The sequence below is a fragment of the Odocoileus virginianus genome, chromosome 17 (assembly GCF_023699985.2).
Source record: "Odocoileus virginianus isolate 20LAN1187 ecotype Illinois chromosome 17, Ovbor_1.2, whole genome shotgun sequence".
Classification (NCBI taxonomy): domain Eukaryota; kingdom Metazoa; phylum Chordata; class Mammalia; order Artiodactyla; family Cervidae; genus Odocoileus; species Odocoileus virginianus.
This window is the reverse complement of record NC_069690.1, coordinates 36,216,750-36,234,866: the sequence shown is the minus strand read 5'-3', so window position 1 is coordinate 36,234,866 and position 18,117 is coordinate 36,216,750. Positions and strand designations below refer to the sequence as shown.

General features: G+C 50.9%; 1 protein-coding gene and 2 long non-coding RNA genes across 8 annotated transcripts in view; 2 read left to right on the top strand and 1 right to left on the bottom strand.

Moving 5' to 3' along the window:
* The first annotated feature begins 1,175 nt into the window (after window positions 1-1,175).
* On the top strand, window positions 1,176-8,666 carry LOC110123035 (uncharacterized). 5 transcript variants are annotated; one of them, XR_011492292.1, is made up of 5 exons: window positions 1,176-1,574; window positions 2,895-3,329; window positions 4,785-4,843; window positions 5,255-5,317; window positions 7,980-8,666. It is a non-coding gene; the product is annotated as an uncharacterized lncRNA (long non-coding RNA). The 5 variants fall into 5 exon arrangements; XR_011492294.1 differs by lacking the exon at window positions 7,980-8,666 and adding an exon at window positions 5,844-6,146 and having other exon boundaries at window positions 2,895-3,057; window positions 5,255-5,305; XR_011492290.1 differs by lacking the exon at window positions 7,980-8,666 and adding an exon at window positions 5,844-6,146 and having other exon boundaries at window positions 5,255-5,305.
* HOXB3 (homeobox B3) overlaps window positions 3,741-18,117 on the bottom strand; it is a 26,900-nt gene continuing 12,523 nt past the window's right edge. Inside the window, exons 3-5 of one of the 2 annotated variants that reach the window (XM_020870715.2) lie at window positions 10,432-10,519; window positions 6,923-7,519; window positions 3,741-6,087 (exon numbers count right to left, since the gene is read on the bottom strand). In XM_020870715.2, coding sequence (XP_020726374.1) covers window positions 5,249-6,087; window positions 6,923-7,370 — 1,287 coding nt within the window. In that variant the 5' untranslated portion in view covers window positions 7,371-7,519; window positions 10,432-10,519 and the 3' untranslated portion in view covers window positions 3,741-5,248. Of the gene's footprint in view, window positions 6,088-6,922; window positions 7,986-10,431; window positions 10,520-18,117 lie in introns of those variants that run through there. The other variant, XM_070479336.1, reaches the window with a different exon arrangement.
* Window positions 10,876-11,919, top strand: LOC110123036 (uncharacterized). Its single transcript, XR_002309414.2, has 3 exons — window positions 10,876-11,048; window positions 11,402-11,480; window positions 11,566-11,919. It is a non-coding gene; the product is annotated as an uncharacterized lncRNA (long non-coding RNA).

Below are 18,117 nucleotides of genomic sequence, written 5' to 3'. Positions count from 1 at the left end.
ACTCCGGCGAAATTGCAGGGAATTCATGGTCACGGGACCCGCCTTGGCCAATCACTCGTCTGGGCCTGGTAGAAAACAGAGCATTATTTGCTTTAATTGATTCAAAAACTCTAGAGGACTATGACCTGGACACCATGAGCCCCCCAGTCCTACATGCCTGCTCCTCATGCCCCGCTTTCTCCAGATAAGCTAAAGGAACCTTTTCTTCATTCCCTTCAGAGGAGGGGAGGTTCTGGAACCCAGGAAACAAGAGAACTTAAGGGAGAAGCCTTCCTCTTTTTCAAATATTTTTAATAGAGTAAAGCTTTCTTTATAAGGCCAGCAGCATTCCCTGCTCCCTCCCCGAAAAAAAAAAAAAAAAAAAGAAAGCTGAGTGAGGATCTCAATATGGGAGGAAGAGGTAGTAGAAAGAGGTTTTCCCCTTTGGGAAAGGTCTGTGTTACAGTGCAATAAGGAAGAGAAGAGATTTACAATCATCAGCATCACTATCCCCAGCCCACCCCCCAAAAGCAACAGATAAATCTTAGAAAATCGACAAGCACTCCTAGGCTGACACAGAGGAGTGAGATAGATAGTAAGGCGCCCTTTTGGGCCTCTGGCCTGTGGAGCTGTGAAGTCTGGGTTCCCTTCTCTGCCCAGCATTTGCAGCACTGCCCCTGCCCCTGTCTACCTGCCTCCTCACTTGGAGGCATCGGGCTCCTCTATGACACCCCAGCAGACAGGGTCTAAGATGCATATGCACCCTCTCAAGCCTCAAGCCTGTGTCTGCATCTATATCCAGAAACAGGAACAAGAATCAAGAACCAAGGTAGCCCCCAATTTGACTTAAAGAACTCTCAAACCTCAGGTCAGTGTATTGGGAGGGGGTACTCCCCCCCACAGGAATGCCCTTGCCACTTTTGTCCTTGTATGTATGTATAAATAAATATCCCCGACAAGATAGAATTCTCTGAAGTTGAAGGGGGTGCAAAAATAATGATCAGAGATGATATCTCATTTTTAGCCCCTGGGGAAATTGTTGTTTTTATTTCTTTTCAGAAGTTAAAGAGAGTATGAACTTTAGGGAGTGCTGTAATTTACTGGCGGGAATGGGTACAAGACTCACGGCCCCAAGCAATCGGTGGGAAACTAGATCTCAAAGCAGAAAATGAAAAGTCGATCTGGGGTAAGATTTTTAAATAAGTGGGTCAGAGGGACCGAGAGGAGATGAGGCGATCAATCTTAGCCCCCTGACAGCTCCCTCCGACGGCATCAAAGAATTTGGCTCTTTGGGAAAGAAGAGGGAACAGCCGAAATTCCCCATCCCTTTAAAAGGCCTGGAGGTGGGGGGTGTTAGCAAAAGAGAAAGGTGATTCTGGGAGAGCAGGGAAACAGATGGGAAATGGGGACAGAGGAAAGGCGCTGGGTTGGGTGGAAAGTTTTTCTGGAGAACTCCCACGGCTCCGGCCTCCCCTCCCCCTCCTTGCTCGCTGCCGCTGAGCAAGAAGGAGAAGGCTGGTTAGCAGAGAAATGGCAACTCGGCCGGGAGCTGGAACTAGAAAGTTTCTGACAGTGTAACAGCCGCGTGGGTGGTGGTAAGTATTCATTCGTGTGGGTGGGGGTGAGTGTTTAAAAAGGACAGAGAAATCTGAGGAGAAGGGTGGGGGTGGAGGAGAGCCAGGAGGAAAAAGGGGGAGCTGGACGTGGGGGCTGCAGGGACAGGGGCGGCAGACTCTGGAGGGCTCAGATCCAAGGGAAACTAGCAAACTAGCCAGAGACCGTTGTGTCCAGCTCGGCTGCAAAGAAAGTAATTTTTGTCACTTCGAGGTGAGGATGGGATGAAAGTGGGGAGTAGGCACAGAAGAGTAGTTGTCTGTAGGTTGTGCAGGGAGGCCTGAGAGGGGTCTCCCTCCGGCCACCCCCTTGAGAAGCCCTGGAAGTTTTTTCACAGCCTCTCCAGCTGGCTGCAGGGTTGAGCGATTCTCTCCGCAACAACTCCGGCTGTCCCTGCAGGAAATACGGCTCTCTCTAACCCTGCTGACAGATTTTACGGCCAGATTAAAGAACAGCAGAAAACTTGGGTGTTACAAGGGGCCAAGAGAACCTTCCTTCCCAGAGTCGCCACTTCCCCTCCCCCCCCCCCCCCCCCCCCCGTTTTGCTGTGAATCCTACTGTACAGATATTTTCCCCTCGACTTTGGCTGCTTAGCTAGGGACTGAAATCTCTAAGAGAGAAGGGAGGGGGACACCAAGCCAAGGTGGCCCTTATTTTTCTTGTTTGCAATTCCAGTTTCAAGCCAAAGCTCTGTTTTTCAAACTCAAGTTAAACTTTCTGACTTGGCCTGCCTCTCTCCTGCTAGATAAATAATCAGTCCACTCTACATCCAGAGCCAAACATGGCGCTTCATCTAGTTACATCATTCAGAAAATGTTATTCAGGGACGAGGAAGAGAGAAAGAAAGAAAAGAAAACCCTTGAGCGTTATTTGATCCCAATCAAACTTTGCACGCTCTTATGCCTTTAAATTATAGCCTGACCCAATGCTAAATTGCTTGCTGCTTGGATGAGCCTAGTCCAGTTAAAATCCTACTTGGTGGTGGTGTGGGGGGCGGGGTGTAGAATTCAGGTTGCTTTTTTATTGTTATTTATTGTTGTATAAAGGCTATAATTACTAACCTTGGACTGCCAGGATACAACATAAAAATGAAAATCAGCCCTGGCTTTAAGGCTGAGGGCCTGGAACGATTCTCACCGACACATCCCCCCACCCCCCACCATCTCTACCACCAAATATATGCTCCTAATTAAGCAATGCGAGAGCATCGCTTACAATTAGAATTATGCAACTCTTCAGCAAGCAGCCATCGCTTCTCTTTCAACGAATTAGCTCCATATTTCAGCTTTCCTGTCTCCTAGCTCTTATCGGCTCCAGCGACGCGGCGGTGACATTTCATCTTTGACAGACCCTCTCTATCCTCGCTCCAATGTGATAAAACTTTTATGGAACCACGACTAAGAAATGAAGTTTTCCCAAGGATCGTGGAAACAGAGCGGCACATTAGCCTGGGGACCATTTTATGTACGCTTGGATCCATAGCTTCTCCCACCCTCCTCTTCTCCCCTTACCCTGGCAGGGGAAATCAAGCAGGCCTCCTCTCCCTCCGCCCTGAATTTTATTTAGTGATTTAATTTCACTTTAGTTTTAAGGTTTGACCTGAGAAGTCTAGGCCTCAGAATTTTTTTTTTAAGATTAATCATTTTCCTTTGTTTTCATTTTAGACCCAATGGTGGTTGGGCTTCGGGTCACGTGACGACTTCTTTGTAGCTCCGGAAGAGAACTGTGAAGTTTAGGTTGAAGAAGCAGTAATGGGCCAGATTTCTGTTGTTGCTGATGGGTTGGGGGGGGGGGGGGCACGGGGGGACAGCGAGGATGTTGTGGCCAAAGAAGCAAAAATACAAAAGATCAATCAATGAGAAAAAACTGAGAGGCGAAGAAGCCAAACAGAAAAGACCTAGAGAGAGTCCCCTAGTCTCTTTGCCCCAAACTTGTTCCTTAAATCTTAACTAAAGAAGTTGGCAGAATGTTCCAAGCTGGTGTGAGAAAAACCAAATAAACCTGAGGCACAGCTGGGGGAGGTAGGGCCCGGAGCAGGGGATCATAAAAAGGCCAGGATGGGGTCTTCACCATTCTGCTTCCCTTGGGGAAATCTGGCAGTCAGCAGCCTGCTGCTCTGCTGTCTAAATTAGACCACCAAGACAAGATAAAATTGATAACAGAAAGTTTATTCAAGAATTATATGACAGACAACCCTTTTAAGTAAGGAAAAAAAGTAACTACAGAAGAACAAAGAAAGTTCCAAGAGGGAATTAACTCTAATTCTACGAATTCAGGACTATACAGTGACAATTAGGAGCTGAGTTCATGCCTTTTAGAACTAATTACAATTGCTTATAAGTACAAGTTTAACATAAATCTATAGCTTTTTTCTAGAGTACAATAACTAAAATAGCTGGTTTTACATGACAGGGAACACAACGTCCTTTATAACAAGTAAATACTAAAAAAAAAAAGTACAATTTTTTTCCTTTTTCCCTCATATAAATACATAATGTAGGGGGATAAATAATACAAAAAAGAAAATATTTTAACAAGCTATAACCAATAAATATATATGAAAATGTTCACTAGAACACACTTTTTTTGAGCAATGCTGGACTCCTGCAGGCCCAGGCATCTCTCACAGTTGTTTTTATATCCATTAAAATGTAAACTCTAAGTGCAACAAAAGTGTCCTGTCCAGGGTTGAGCAAGGCACACAGGCCCAGCTGCAGCCCCCGCCTGGGACAGTTTGTCAAAATATACCCTGTTTTCACGTTAAGTCAAGAGAGCAACAGAAGAAAAGAAAAGTGTAGAACCTCGTGTCACCGACTGCTTTCTGTGGAGAGGGGGGGATGGACCTGGAGCTGAGATGGGAGGCAGCAGAATGGGCAAAACTCTAGTCCTGACAACTTGCCTGCCCTCACCTCCCAGCTTTGCCATAAAAGAAAAAATATATATATATTTATAATATAGACAGCTCTTTCAGGATCTCTCACCATCCCTGAGCCCTCTGAAGACTGTAATTGATAGGGGTGGGGTATAGATTTTAATGTCCTAGAGCAGAAAAATATGGGACTAGAAATGGAGGGAGTGCCCAATCAACCTTCTCCTATCATGGGAAGAAATCTGAGGATTCAGGAAAGTGGGAGGGGGACATGCTTTGTGCCCTTGGTTTTGAAATGTATTTAAATTTTTTTTTTTTTAAGGAGAATTGCCAGGAAAAAAAAATATCAAGATTTGGGGGAATTAACCACATAGAAGGAAGGTAAGTTGGTTGGTTGGCTGGTGATGGCCTAGCCATCTTGTCTGTTTTTTAAAATGTGCTTCTTTGCCTGTTTCCCTATCTCCTCTTCCTCTACCCGACTCCCTAGGGTGGAATTCCAACTGGATATTGCTGGAGGCCTAGGGTTGATGGGGTCATCTCCAATCTGCTGTAGATTCCTTTCCAATGGGTTGGCAGGCAGACTAAACAGAGCTGCAGGACTTAAAAAGCAACCTCTCAGGCCAGGGGGAGGGGAAGGAGCTCCAGGCCCTTTCTTCCCGGGAAGCCTGGCTGCCATCTCCCTGCCTCCTCCTTCAGACCTCCCGACTGCACCCCACAACTCCACAGCCCCCGCCCCTCCTGGGCCTCCTCCACCCCAGGACCTGCCCCTCAGCCCTTCCTCTCCCATCACAGGTGTGTTAACTTGGGCGCTTCTTGGATTCTACCCTGAGGAGGAGGCGCATGGTGAGAGGAGAGGTCTGTGTAGGTGGGGTGGGGGTCGCAGGGTCCGTGGTGCTGGCTGGGGGCCATAGGGGGCGCCCCGTTGTAGTCCAGGTTCCCCGAGGGGTGGTGGGAAAGGTGGTTGAGGCCGTAGAGGGAGGGGCCGGCAGGGGGCGGCAACGGATCCGCGTAGCCGCCCCCGCCCACGTACACGGGGCTGCCCTGCATGGTGGGCGTCCCGTAGGCGCCCCCGTTGGTTTGGAGGACGTGAGGCTCGTAATCGGGCGCCGGGGTCTGGGGATACTTCTGCGGGGCGCCGCAGCCTTTGAGGGGGGGCTGGTAGTTGGAGGGCAGCGCATAGGCATTCTGGTGGGCTTTGCCGAAGGCGGGCGGGGACGGGCTCTCATAGCTGGGGGTCATGGAGTGCAAGGCGTTCATGAAGCCGGCCGTGGACTGCATGGGCTGCGAGGGGCTGCCGGCGGGGGAGGGGCCCCCCGAAGACGAGGCCAGGCCCTTGGCCTTCTGGTCCTTCTTGTATTTCATGCGCCGGTTCTGGAACCAGATCTTGATCTGCCGCTCGCTGAGGTTCAGCAGGTTGGCCATCTCCACGCGGCGCGGCCGGCACAGGTAGCGGTTGAAGTGGAACTCCTTCTCCAGCTCCACCAGCTGCGCGCTCGTGTACGCCGTCCGCGCCCGCTTGGAGGCCGCAGACCCCGGGGGGCTCTTGTCCCCTCCCCCGCCGCCACCCCCGCTGCCGCCACTGCCGCCTCCGCCTCCTCCGCCGCCGCCGCTGCCGCAGCCTTCCGCTGGACCCGAGGGGGAGGGGTGGGAAGGGGAGAAAATGAAATAAAAGATAATTACTGAACACGCCGAAATTGAATGCATCGTTTCTTAATAAATCCAGGCCTGGACTCGGAGCACCCGCCGCCCTCCCCTTCGCGTCCCCGCCTCCTCCTCTCCACCGCCCCCCGCCCCCACCCGCCGCATTAGCGGACACTCTATAATAGTGGCATTTATTAAGAGACCTGTTCTCCTCTCACTGCCCCAGCTTATGAAAATTTGATCATGTCACGCAGACAGAGCCGCATGGCCATTTATTTAGGGCTGGATTTTCTCGCACATGCTTTCTCCCCCCTTATCCCTAGTTCCAGGTGTAAAGACACTCCTCCGCCCTCCCACCCCGCCCCGTCCTGTGGCCCAGACAGGTGCTTTAGGAGAGCCCCTGGGGGGGTCTGGACATTCTGGGCAGGGCACGGAAATGGGGGGCGAAGAGGCTGCCATGCCTGGAGGCCAGGACCGCGGGCCGCCCGAGCGATTGTGATTAATACCCACAGTAGTAATACTTAATAATAATCAATCGTTGACGACTCTTGGTCTACTGGCAGCGTCTAGTGACTCCGCGGCCTTGCAAAGGGCTGAGGCCGAGCACCTGGCCTTCTGGACCTCTCCGAAGTTCGGGGTGGGGGGGGCAGGAGGAAGAGGGTGCTGGCGGGGTCAGAGGTCGCCAGGTGGTGGCGGGGTACGGGAAATGCGCCGCAGCTGCCGCCGCCGCCTGGGCGCCTAGGGGCTGGGTGCTAGAATAACAGTGACATTCCTGGCAGGGACAAAAGCTGACGACGACGAAGCCAGAGGAGCCGGTACCTGTGCCAGGGGAGCTGTTTTTCAGCTTGGACGTTTGCCTCGACTCTTTCATCCAGGGGAATATCTGTTTGGTGAGGGTGGAGTTGGAGCCGGCACCACACTTGGGGGGGCCGCTTTTGCTGGGCCCGCCCCCGTTACTGCTGTTGCTAGTGGTACTGGTAGGTGCGGCGCTGGGCGGGGGCGAGCCGGGCGGGGCCGGCAGGGGCTCCGAGACCAGGCCCGGCCTCATGCAGCTGCCGTTGAGTTCTTTGCTCTTGGCGTGCGGGGCAGCGTTGCCCAGGGACTGCAGCGAGCACGCTGAGCGCTGGTAGTCGCTTTCCAGGTGCGTGGCGGCCTGGAAGGGGGGCTGAGTGGGACCGTCGTAGCCGAAGCCATTGCTGCCAGGGTATGAGGGGTAGCCTCCGAAGAGTGCGGCGGCGGTGTTGTCGTAGTAGGTGGCTTTCTGCATCGCTGGGCGAGGCCCTGGTGGTGGGTGGCAACTTGCAAGGGCCTGATACCCTCACGACCGGACATTGGCACCCCTGGGGGTCACGTGGCACGCCGGACCCCCCCCCCTTTCTGCCCCCCTCCTCCCGGGATCTGTTCGTAGCGGTTGACCTGCGGGGTGAGAGAAGAGACGGGGAAGAGGACTGGGGCTCGAATCCATCTTAGGAAGTGAAAAGGGAACTGACATCAATAGGGTTTTTCTTCTCCCCCACCCAACATCTTCACAGCAGATGCTGAGGCCACTTGCTTGGCCTGAAATGGATTTTTCTTATATCAGTGCTTTATAATTTTAAAAGAAAAAGCCCATCAGTTTTCATCTTCACTTAAAAAAATAAGGACTCCACTCCTTTGGGAACTGCCTGGATATAGAATCTTACTATGGCAAGGGCGATGGCTTCTCTCACTGCCTGCCTACTAGCCCCTGACCTCTCCTCTTCCCTCTCCCTACACCTGCGCCCCCCCCCCCCAACTCTGGGATAGGGTGGCTCAAGTGGGGGGGGGACTCCAAAATAAAAGCATCATCAACACCGTCCTCTGAGCTGAGAGGCCTCCTGCCTTTGCCTCCATCTAGGTTCCTTTCATCCAAGCAGAGTCTAACCTGGAGGAAAAAAAACTGAGGCTGAGGATCGCTGGAAGAGGCAGCAGGAAGAAGCAAGTTGAGCAGGGAACCTTCTGGTGTGAGGGAGCCTCTCCTTACCCTCCCACCTCAAGAAGCAGCAGCCTGACCCAAAACTTCCTGAAGATTTTTAACCTCCAGAGCCAGTGGAACTGAGCCACCTCCATGGTCTTTGCTGCAGGTACCACCACCTCCAGTCTGAGTGTTTGCTAACCAAGTCTGGGATCCTACAGCCAGCGGCCTCCATGGGGCCCCCAAATGGAACAGGATTGTTTCTTTGGTGGGACTGGTTGGTGCTGTGACCATTTGGCTAGATCTTCCCCCACTCTCTTTTTTTCATCAGGCATATTTTTTTTTTACCCACCCCTTTCCTTGACAGTCTGCTTCCTTTGATTTTTCCAAAAGAAGAAAAGAAGAAAGAAACTGGGTAACTGCTGGACTTTTCTATAATGAGATGGGAAAGTGCTTTCTAAAACAGAATTTTTTTCCCTAAGAAAAAAAGTAAACAAATCAATCTAAGCAATATTATCTGGGCTGGAAACCGGGTGCCCCTGTTTACTGAAGTTCCTTGAGGACAAAAAAAATCATTAGTTTAATGCAGGCTTTTAAAAGTGTGCTGGAAAATAAAGGTTCAAGCTGTCACAGGACTTTGTGTATTTCTTCCGAAACTTCTGACTGCATCCCCCCAAGCTCACCAAATCTGTCTTCTCAACTCCTCACCATCACTTTTCATAGAATCTTTAGATTGACCCTCTCTTCTGACATATGAGTTTGGACTAGTTAAATCTCATTCAGCCCAGCTGGTCAACTCCAAGGAAAACTAAAAATAGGAAAATAAAATAAAAAGGGAGTCCAGGTGACGGAAATCCCTCCCACACATAAATCCCCTTCTTAATGGCACAGATTTATACTCAAAAGGGAGCAGGGTAACTCTGAGTTCCGACTGGTTTCTGGGAAGAATTTGTTTCTGGGAAACACACAGGGGTCTGCAAAGCAGCAGGTCCTTCCAGGGAAGAGAACTGGAGTTCAATTGACCAGGCTGACCCAATCCCTTTATTATTATTACCATTAGCCTCTGATGATTTAACCAAAATTAGCTTCGGAGCAGCCCTGGTTGAAGGGGGAATTAATTAACAGGCATCAGTTGAGTTTGTTATTAATAGATAAGAGAATGAAATAAAAACGTTGGAGGGGGTTGGCTGGCTGGGCCCTGGCTTTATTTAGTCTAAATGATTGTTACAGCAGTAATGATGATGATGATGATGATAGTTATAATAAAACAATAATTTGACTAGACGCCTGGGGCCGAAATTCCTGTCGCTCCCCCTGCAATGAACTCACAAACCATCACAGGAACGAGGCCAGGCGAGTGTGGGAAGCAAGAAGCTAGAGACGTGATAGGAAAGAATGGAGGCTCCACCGGCGGCGAGAAAGGGCCGGGAAGGTTTGTGGATGGAGTTAGTCCCTGGCTGCCGCTGTCGCCGCCGGGCTGTCTCGGCTGCTGCTGCCATGGTGCCTGGCGACAAGCTATGTTGGCCCAAGGAGGCGAACAGAAAGCGTTCAGAACGCAGAAACAGTTAGCGGCGGCAGGTTCCAAGCACACCCGGCCGAGGACCAGCCCTAGGGCAGCCAAGTTTGGGCGCTGAAGGTAACTAAATTAAAAGGCGCCTTAGCAACTCCACACCGGGACTTTGCCAGGCCCGGCCGGCCGGAGGGCGCACACAGAGGCCCGGCTGATGGGACAGTGAGAAGAGGGAGAGATGCTGAGGAGATCTGAGATCTGGGGATCCAGGAAAAGGGGGGTGGGGTGCAATTCTACCAAGCCAAACACGTCTTATTTCCCTTGCCTCCATGTTGAAAAAATCCAGGCTCCATATGGCTTCTCGGGAGAGAGGGAGGGAGGGAAGGAGACGGTGGCTCCCAGCTTCCCCCCAGGGCCTCGCTGGAGAAGGGCGGTGAGCCACCCCAAGAAACCCACCTTTCCAAGCACCCCCCCCCCCAAAAAAAAGCTTGGGAGAGTAACAATAGCTGGGAAGACCAGGGAGAGGGGCTAGGCCACCTTCCAGGACTTTAAAATAAAACAAACAAAACCATAGAAGAGAAATAGAACAAAAAAGGAAGAGAGAAAAAGGTTAGGCTCTTCTTAGCAGCCGGGCAAAAATTCAGTCCAGATCTGGCTGCTGAAAGAAAAGAGAAGAGAAGAGGAGAGAAGCAGGAAGAGAGAGGGAGAGGGAGAGAGGGAGGGAGGGAGAGAGAGAGGGAGAGAGAGAGAGAGAGTCGCTGCGTGGAAGGAAGCTTAAAGCTTGTGAACTCTTCTTGAACCGAGATTGGAGTCATATGGGCCATAAATCATTGAGACATACTCTCCGCCATTCACAAACTGATAGCCTATTTCAGTCCAGCTTACCTTAGCCACCGACGAGGGGAGAACAGGCAGACATAATATATATTCACATCGAGCCCCAGCGCGAGCGGCAGGCGAGAAATCTCCCCTCCTTGAAGGCAAAGGAAAAAAAGACCACTGTTTAAAGCGGCGTCGCCCCCCTCCCCAATAGCCACCCCGGCTGGGGAGCCCGAGGGGCAGACCGGCCGGAGGAGCCGCTCGGCGTCCGCTTCAATTCACTCGGCTTAGGAGCGGGGGTGCGCAGGAGGGAGGGGGTAGGGGAGCGGGAGAAAAATAGAAGACCGAAAGGTGCTCGGCGGCTCAGCTCGCCGAGAATCCAGCTCCGGGCTCCGGCACGGCCAAGCCGCCACAGTGCGGTTGCCCTATAAGACTGGTACGCCCTACTCTCCGTAACAATGGCCTCTGCTTTTGCACAGGGAAAAAAACCACACAGACACACACACTCTCTCTCACACACACACACACACACACACACACAAGCTCACACACACCCCCACCTCTCCCCCTTTAGCAAGCTTAGATGCCTGATAAGGAAGGAAGGTGATGGTGGTAATGGGGGAGGGGGGCCTTTTGAACGCCCCCCCCCCAGTTTAAAAAAAAAGAGTGAGAAAGGAAAGAAGGTAGAGCTTTTAAGTTTTTGTTTTTTAAGGACAGGTAAATTTTTAAATTCAGATTTTGGTGGGGGAGGAAGAGGAGCGCAAAGACAAGGCAAAGCTGGTGGAGTTCACAGCTCCCCACCACCACTAGTAAACCATTCTGTCTAAGCCGAGAAGTTGCTTGGGAGGCCCTGGCCTTGTGGGGGTGGGGGGATGGTTCCTGGGTGCCCCTCTGCATTCATTTGCAGAGGGAACACTAGGACTTTTTTTTTTTAAGTAGTTTCACTCTTGCGGGACTGGTTGCAGAGTCTCAGCAGTCTGTTTCTTCTCTCCCCCACACCCTCTACTCCTCTCTCCCGGCAAATCTCCTGGCCCAGTTTCCAACCTGAAGGGGGGGGGGGACCAGACCTTTCTTTTCCAAAGCCCCCTCCCATTTTTGAGAACAGACAACAAGCGGTGAGTGATTACTTCAAAAATCCAGACCATCTTGGAGGGGAGGGGGGTTGAGGAGAGAGTGACAAAAGGAAGACCTTGTGTTTAGCTTGCGTTCCAGACACTGCTGGCAATAGAGAGGCTGTAAGAACTTCACGGAGAAGTTTCTGTTAAGATTCTCACCTCCGGATAGGCAGAAGGAGCTAAGAGGTGATAAGGACATTTGTACTTCTAAGAAGATCCGAAGAACCAGCAAAATGGCTTAATTTTAAATACACTGGCAAAAGAGATGGAGGATAGTTATTTTTATTATTATTATTGTTCAGAACAAATCTGTTTACTTCTCTTAGCTCTGCAAGATTTAGGACTCTTGAAACAAGTGAGGAAAACTACAAAAGCTCAAGTTGTCTTAGACTGTGTTTTAGAAGGGCAGGGAAAGGCTAGGAGGCCTGTAGGAGGAAGACAGGAGGCAAGAATGTAGGTGTCTGCAGATTTGGGGCAGGGGGTGGGGAAGAGCCGTTCCTGGTGGAAGAAAAAGACAAAAAAAGCACCAGGACTTTTCCAAAAGCAGGAGTGTTTGCAGCTTGGCAGAACTGCTGACTCCGGGCTTAGAGGATAAAATAGAAGTCCAGCAGTTTCTCTTTTCTACGAAGGCAGCTTGGAAATCTTGTTCTCTTAACTCTGCGTAGACAGAGCCAGCTACTACCCTGTGACGTCCTGGTTACAATCCTTGGCTTTTGCTTTTTCCCATCTGGATGGACCAGGAGAGAAGGGACTGGGAGAACAAAGGTGAGAGATGGTTTCCAGCTATTGTCTCCCTTCCAGGAGAGGGTGTCGGTGTAAGGCGAGTCTTTCCTCGCACCCCATAGCTCCCCACTCACTGGCTTTGCTTTGGGCTGAGAAAGGGTCCCACTGTCTACTCTCATAAGGTGTGGCCCCTGGCCTCCTCCAGTCCCCACTTCTTTCAGGCCCACTAAGTCAGGCTTACTTCAGGGGCTGGAACAGCCAGTTTCCTGGGGCCCTGCTGAATTGGAGTGGAGAGGGGGACTCTGGCCTTCCTAACCTCCAGCAAGGAACCGGTTGAAGAATCTCCTACTGTGAGGTCCCTAGGATCCTAATGTCTGCCTAGAGAGTTGGTGGCTGAGCGGGGTGGGGAGGTGAAGATGGAAAGTGAAAGCCATTTTTCTATGTTTATTACTAGTATCAAGAAAAGAAAATACCCAAGCTGGACCCACTGCTGAGGCTCAAGCCAGGACCCTCAGAGAAAACAGTCAAGGCTACAAAGAGTCTGTCCTGAGATCTCCAGACCCTGGTTAGAGACCTGTTGGATTGGACTTTATGTAGCCCTAGGCCTGGTGGGTCAGTGATTCACTCACCGAGACTTCTAGAGGTTTAAGAGACCAGCACCTTTTGGATCTTTTTTAAGTCTTAAAAAGTCAAGAATGTACCTGAGACCCTCCAACTCTTCTAGCTGTTACTGCCACTAGAGAGAGAGAGTCATTGTGAAATTAAGAGAAGAGAAGGACCTGGTCACTTGTGGGACCTGCACGGCTTCGTCCCAATGAATAAAGGGAGAACCCAGGGACATCCAGTCAGTTGCGGGCCTACAAGAGGATCAGCTTGGAGCTAAGCCAAGGGCAGAGGAGTTTTCCAGACACAGCAGTGGACCCCTCCCCGCTCTGAGCCTGGATTCTTGTGGTCCCTTCTGGCCACACATGGAGGTGGAGTGCAGTGGAGTGGGAGTGAAAAGGAGGGCTGGGAGAAAGCAAGCTAACCTGGAGCAAATTTTCAGAGGACATGCACCCCCAAATGCAGTAGGAAATACAGTAAGGACTTCTTAAGTAATTCTGAGAGCAAAGCCCCTTCCAAATGCTTGAGACACAATTAGATCCCAGTTTGGTTTCCTTTTGGACCTTATTATTTCTCTCCGGAGATTTCTGGTTGGCAGATAGCCCCTTTTGGGGGCTGGGAGGATGGGGGATGAATGGTAGAACGGCAGCTCCAGGGCAGCCTTTTCGTCTGAGGTACCTCTGCAGGCTAGAGACCTTCCAAATTTCAGGGGACAGAGTGGGGCAGTGAGGAGCCTGGGCAGGAAACTTGGGGTGGGAATCACCAGCGGGGATGGAGGGAAGACTTTGAGGTCTGGAAAAGGAAGAGAGAGGGATTTATCATCCCTGATAGTGAAGTCCTAATTTAGGGGGAGACTAGAGAGAGGAGAGGGAACAATCTCTTCCTGGATTTCAAGTGGGGAAATTTGGGCAACTTACCGTGTGTGTATGTGTGTGTCTGTGTATGTGAGTGTGAGAGAGAGAGAAATATTTTCTTTTAATTTAAGAGATTAAGACACAGAAACCTTAGAAATTAATAATAAAGGCAAAAATCAAGAGAAAATTCCCCCCTTCATAGACATTCTTTCCTGTTTCCCCAGAGCTAGACCACTCACTCCCCCACTCCTAATCCATACCCAGTACCAGGACACCGGGCCCTTAAAATCTCCTTAAGCAATCACCGGGGGGCCCATCCTTGGAGGCCATTGGAGATCTTTTCCCTCTGTGCCCAAAAAATCATCAAAGAACAAACGAAAATTCTCCTCTCAATAAGGACAAACTGGCTAGTTCCTTTAAAATCGATTTCTGGTATCAGCTGTGGGATGTCCAAGGGATTTTCCCCACCCCCGCCCCAGCCTAGCCCCCAGCTCAGTCAGCCCCAAATTTGACTTGCCCACCAGGCTCCCTGAGAAGCCAAGACCTGGGAGTGGGGGCTGGGGGTGGGGAGGTGTTTAGCAATCTCTTTCTGGCCTTGTCTGGGTTCTGGGTCTCTCACTTCTCCAGCTTCACTGTCCAACTCTGTGGCCTCGGAGAGTTGTGAAAAGCGCGCGCGCACACACACACACAGACACACACACCTGAATCGCCATCTCTTTTAAATATTAATAAAATTTCAAAGACTGGGGGGTGTAAAATGGGAAATGCTACCGCAAATCGCTCTTGGTATTTGGATCCCGAACTACCACCTTTCTACGATGCCTGAGCCGGTAGGAACAAAGGGACAGAGGAAGGAAGATTTCCCGCCTGGGCGGAGGCCGGTGTAGACCCGGCTCAGTAGAAGCCAAGATTGAAAGAAGAAAAAGGCCGAGATTGAAGTAAATTCCGAGCTGAACTCTCCCCTAGCCCCAGGCGTGGGGGCGAGAAAAGGAGGAAGACAAAACAAGGCTCCCACAAGGGCTTGCAGAGTCTGCTCAGTGAGCAAGGAGGCCATGCCGCGGACCAGCTGGGTATGAGCTCCACTGTATCAGGGGTCCCGCCTCACCTAGAAGCTCTGTCCCAGCCTGGCAAATCCCACCCCTGCAGATGGATGTCGAGACAAAACGTGGGCAAGGCGAGAGGGGGAATCTTGGACAGTTGGGGGCCTGGGGTCGGGGATGGGGGTGTGGGGAGATTGCTGGGGAAGGAAGAGAGAAGCTGGCAAGGGAGGAATAGGTCCCAGGGAGTTGCGGTGAGGGACTGACTGTGCAGGTCTCTCCTGACAGATCAGATGCCTCTCTCCCACTGACCTCTGTTTAGCAGACAATAACTCACGGGATTAATGACCAATCAGTGGAAGGCCTCCTGAACTGCCTCCAAATATAAAACTCCAAAGTCAGAATGGGATAGGCCCAGAATCTGGGCCTCCTGGCCCTTTCTTTTTTTTTTTTAATTTCTCTCAAATAGGGTTTGGGGTGAGACTTTAAGAAGTCTCGGGCAAAAACAGACATTTCCTCTTGGGATTATCTGGCCAGGAACTCTGATTTCCAGAATCGCCCCCAAAATGAATTTGTTTCTCCTCTCTTCTCACTTCTTCCACCAGAATTCATATCCCTGACAACACTTCCTAAGGCATTCTGGAAGCCTCCCCTCCTCTGCTAGCGTCCCCATATCCCTGATCCTACAAGAAATCTCCCTTCTCACAGCCAGGCCACTTCTGAGAAACCCCCACTTCTTTTGAATTTTATCTTTTTCCCCCCAGTTGGGAGAAGAAATGGAAAATAAGAGCAAGAAGACAGGGGTCATCTACCTTGCAGGACTTCTGTCCTGGCTTCCCTGGGAGGAGACCTAGTGTAATGCCATGGTCCCCTGTGTCCAAAGGCTCAGGGGGCAAAGTGAGGCTGGGAGTGGTGATGGTGGTCTTCTGTCTCAGAATCTAAATTCTGAAACCATAATTTGGTCCCTGGGCTGCCATTGGAGGGACTTCAAAAGCTGTATTCCCAAAAATTCGAGCCTCAGCTCTGAATCCTGGCAGAGAAAGTGCTTTGCTCTTTGAGGCTGAGCCCCTCCTTCCCTAGCTCCCCTCCAAATGCCAATCCCGGCCCAACCCAGCCAGCTAGCCCCTCCCACTGTCTTCTATCTCCAGTGCTCTAGGCTTGGGCTTCTCCTCTGCTGAGAATAAGGACACCTTCAGGAGGAGGAATAGTCCCGATTCCAGTGATTTCCTCTCATCAGTCTGAATAACCATGCACTCCTCTGGACATACACAAACTTCATGTATACTGCAAATATGCATGCACATAGTGACTTTTATACTCAAGATGCCCTCAGAACCCCAGGAGCAACAAAAAGGAGTTGCTCCCAAGCACTAGAGAGTTACTCAAGGTCAGAACTTGGAAGAACTCAGGGAGTGTCCTGCCCAATGCTACCACTGCCAAAGAGAGAAACTGAGGTCCAGAGCCAGGAAGTGGCTTGCCAAAAGTCATACATAAAGGATAGGTTTGAGAGTCAGGAGGCTTGGATTCTAGGTGGTCCAGATTGGTTGTGTAATCTGAAGCAGAGACTTCACGGGACCTCAGTTTTCCCCATCCCTAAAGCCAGATCACATGTGTGGAGGGGAGGGCTTGGGCTAATGATCTTCCCTTTTGAGCTGACAGTTTGTGGTTCTTTTGTAGTGATGTAAAAGTGAGTGACAATAAGCAGTCATAAACCGATTTCAGATAATAATGGGCACCATCTCATCCAAAATCAGACTATTTCCTCTTGGAATTTAAATGCTTACACCCCCACAACTGAGTGCCAACCCCACTCCTGTCCCCTCAGAGACTAGTGCACTGATTTTTACTGCTCTTCTGTGTCAGGGGTGGGTTATTCTCCACCTTCATCACCAAATCAAAAGTACTATTTTCAGACATAGCAACCTGAGCAGTAAATAATTAATTTGTGTAATTAGAGGAGGAAGGCTTCAACCTGGCAATTTTTAACCAGGAGTCAATGCACCCATTGTACCAGCCTGGCCTTCTCACCCGACCCCCAACTCTGCCCACACACCTACCAGCTTCCCCAACTGCCTCCCCCCACTGGGAGACCAGCATTCCCAGGACTGCCAGCCAGGGTTCATGGAGTCAGACTCTGTTCCCTCCCCAACAATGTTCCATTCTCTGCCTTCTCCCCTACAGAAACCGGTCTGCCTACAGCTGCCCCTTGCAGCTAGCTTTTCCCGACCCCCTAAAGCTGTGCTGGGCTCCAGGTACAGGCTCTCTGCTCTTGGGACCCTACATGTAATCCACCTCCCAGCTCAAAATGCCCCAACAATGCAGCGAGTTTGCATTTCAAGAAACTCCCATTAATATCAATTTACTTCACTGAAACCTCGGGTTCTTCATCAAGTTGATGATTTATGATAAAATCAATTAAATTACAGCCACTTAGGGCCCAGCCGCTTCCTCTCAGATTTCATTGGTGCGGGGCCCAAGTGTCTGGTGGAAAAATGCAAGTTTAGCTGGAGGCGAGGAAAGATAATTCTGCGGCTGAGAAAATTTAATGCAAAACAATTTCCAGGCAAAGCCCAGTGTCTGGACAGAAATGCAAGAGCCACCGGTTGGCTGGCCTGCGGAAATAACTATCTGGGGGTCAAAATATTTTTCTCCCACCCCCATCATCCTGCATGGCTCCTTTCCTCTGGTCCCCTTTGTGCTCACCCGCCCCTCTCCCAAACAGAGATTTTGGGGGAATTTGAGCAGTACTAGTGGAGCCCACACCAGCCTCAAACCACCAACAGCCCCTACCACTTCAGGCCGTTTTCTCCCACCCCCCTTCCCAACCCAGCTGTGCTCACTAATTCCTTAGTCTCGCATGGCAAAGTTAAAGGTTCAAAGTGAAGATCAGGCGGCGTGGGCAGATGACACAGAGGGGCCAGGGACCAGGCCAAGCGGGCACTGCTGTGTGTGGCTGTGGGAGGAAAGAGCACAGACTGCAGGAGCACTCCCCCATGGAGAGGGCACGAGGCAACAGAGAATGTCCAGAGCAACCAGGTCCTGGGTACCCAGACCTGAGAACGCCAGGTCCCCGTGCAGCTGCGGTGTGCTCCCTTGTAAAGCAATGCTGTACCCGACAGACCCCGACCGGAATACACATGTGCACTCACACAAAACACACCTACGTGTGTGTACCTGCACACTCTGCTTACATCTCACATCCTGCCCCTGCCAAGAGACAGCTCCCACCATTTCCCCACATCTGGAAAAATAAATCCCAGTGAATCAACCTGGCATCGCCTTCCACTCCAAAGAGAGAGGCTTCTCCCGCCTCTGCTCTGTTTGGTTTTTGGTTTCCAGAGGAGGCAGGGAGTAAACACAGCTTCTCTGAAGCCATAAATCACCCCGTCTCCTACCTTCTCAGTTTAACACCCGTCCTTA